General features: G+C 36.0%; 1 protein-coding gene across 1 annotated transcript; it reads right to left on the bottom strand.

Annotated features, from left to right (window-relative positions):
- Positions 1-232: 232 nt before the first annotated feature.
- LOC125851493 (non-specific lipid-transfer protein 2-like) lies at positions 233-1,082 on the bottom strand. Its single transcript, XM_049531281.1, has 2 exons — positions 674-1,082; positions 233-482 (listed from the first exon to the last, which is right to left on the bottom strand). Exons 1-2 carry the CDS (start codon positions 1,006-1,008, stop codon positions 473-475), a joined length of 345 nt encoding a protein of 114 aa, XP_049387238.1. The 5' UTR covers positions 1,009-1,082; the 3' UTR covers positions 233-472.
- Positions 1,083-1,109: the final 27 nt, after the last annotated feature.

Genomic DNA, 1,109 nt, shown 5'->3' with positions numbered 1-1,109 from the left:
GGTTTGAATGTCTTTGGACCACTTATCCGTCATTTTGCATGTTGTTAGAAAGATTCAATATATATAACCTGAAATTTTCCTTGTGCATTTAATTACATATACCTAAATGGTCACACTTCGGTGAAATTTCTCAAATTCTAACCAACTCAAAATTAGTGTAAACAAGTTATCTCAGTTGATTGATTGTGTAAATAATTTTAAATCATCGATAATAAAAGTAAAAGAAAATGTATGAAGAAAGAAAAAAAGTAGAATATCATGTATATATTACTATGAAGATTGGGTTGTAATACAACCAACCACCAAGGTTCATTACATGTACTCCAACAAACACAAATACAAAAGAAAAGAGACAACATATTAAATGATGGATTAAACTCGATCGATCGATATATCCATCTTATTTTTCTCCGTAAGCTAGATCACATTACTACCAAATTATGCCTTTTGGAAAATTGAACTTTCATCAACCTTACTGGACCCTGCAATACCATATTAAACAAACATTAACAAATTGATAGTATGTGATGCGAGTATATACCCATCATTTTGTAATTAACATGTTAGACCATATAATTTTACTACTAGATATGATTTTATCAATTAGACATATATACTATGAGACTAAAAAATATTATATTGACGTCAATTTCACAAAATATAGATAACGTACTTGGAGCAGTCAGTGGAGGGGCTGATCTTGTAAGGAATGTTTACGCCACAAGCACTAGGGATACCAGCGGCTTTGCCCACATCAATGCCTTTAATAGCACTAGCGGCTGATTTGAGGCAAGTACATGCTGCCTTTCGATCCGCTGGGGTCTTGGCTGCACCCAACAGACCCTTAACTCCACCACAACACCCTCCTAGAGGGCCGCGTCCCTGAAGATAAGGGAGGCAAGGAGCCAAGCCAGATGTAACCTGGCCGCAGTTTAGTGCCTCTGCATGGGGTGCAACCACTATCATGCACAAAACAACAAGGCATGCAATTTTGCTAACCATTTCCATTGTTACAAAAATTGAGAAAAGATAGAAATAGTAGAGAAGTTTTATGGACTACAAATGTATTTGCTTGAGTGTAGGGTACAAAAGCTAGTGAGAACTTTGGG

The sequence above is a fragment of the Solanum stenotomum genome, unplaced genomic scaffold (assembly GCF_019186545.1).
Source record: "Solanum stenotomum isolate F172 unplaced genomic scaffold, ASM1918654v1 scaffold26502, whole genome shotgun sequence".
In the NCBI taxonomy this organism is placed as follows: domain Eukaryota; kingdom Viridiplantae; phylum Streptophyta; class Magnoliopsida; order Solanales; family Solanaceae; genus Solanum; species Solanum stenotomum.
Note: the sequence above shows the minus strand (reverse complement) of the source record. Positions and strands in the feature narration are given on the sequence as shown.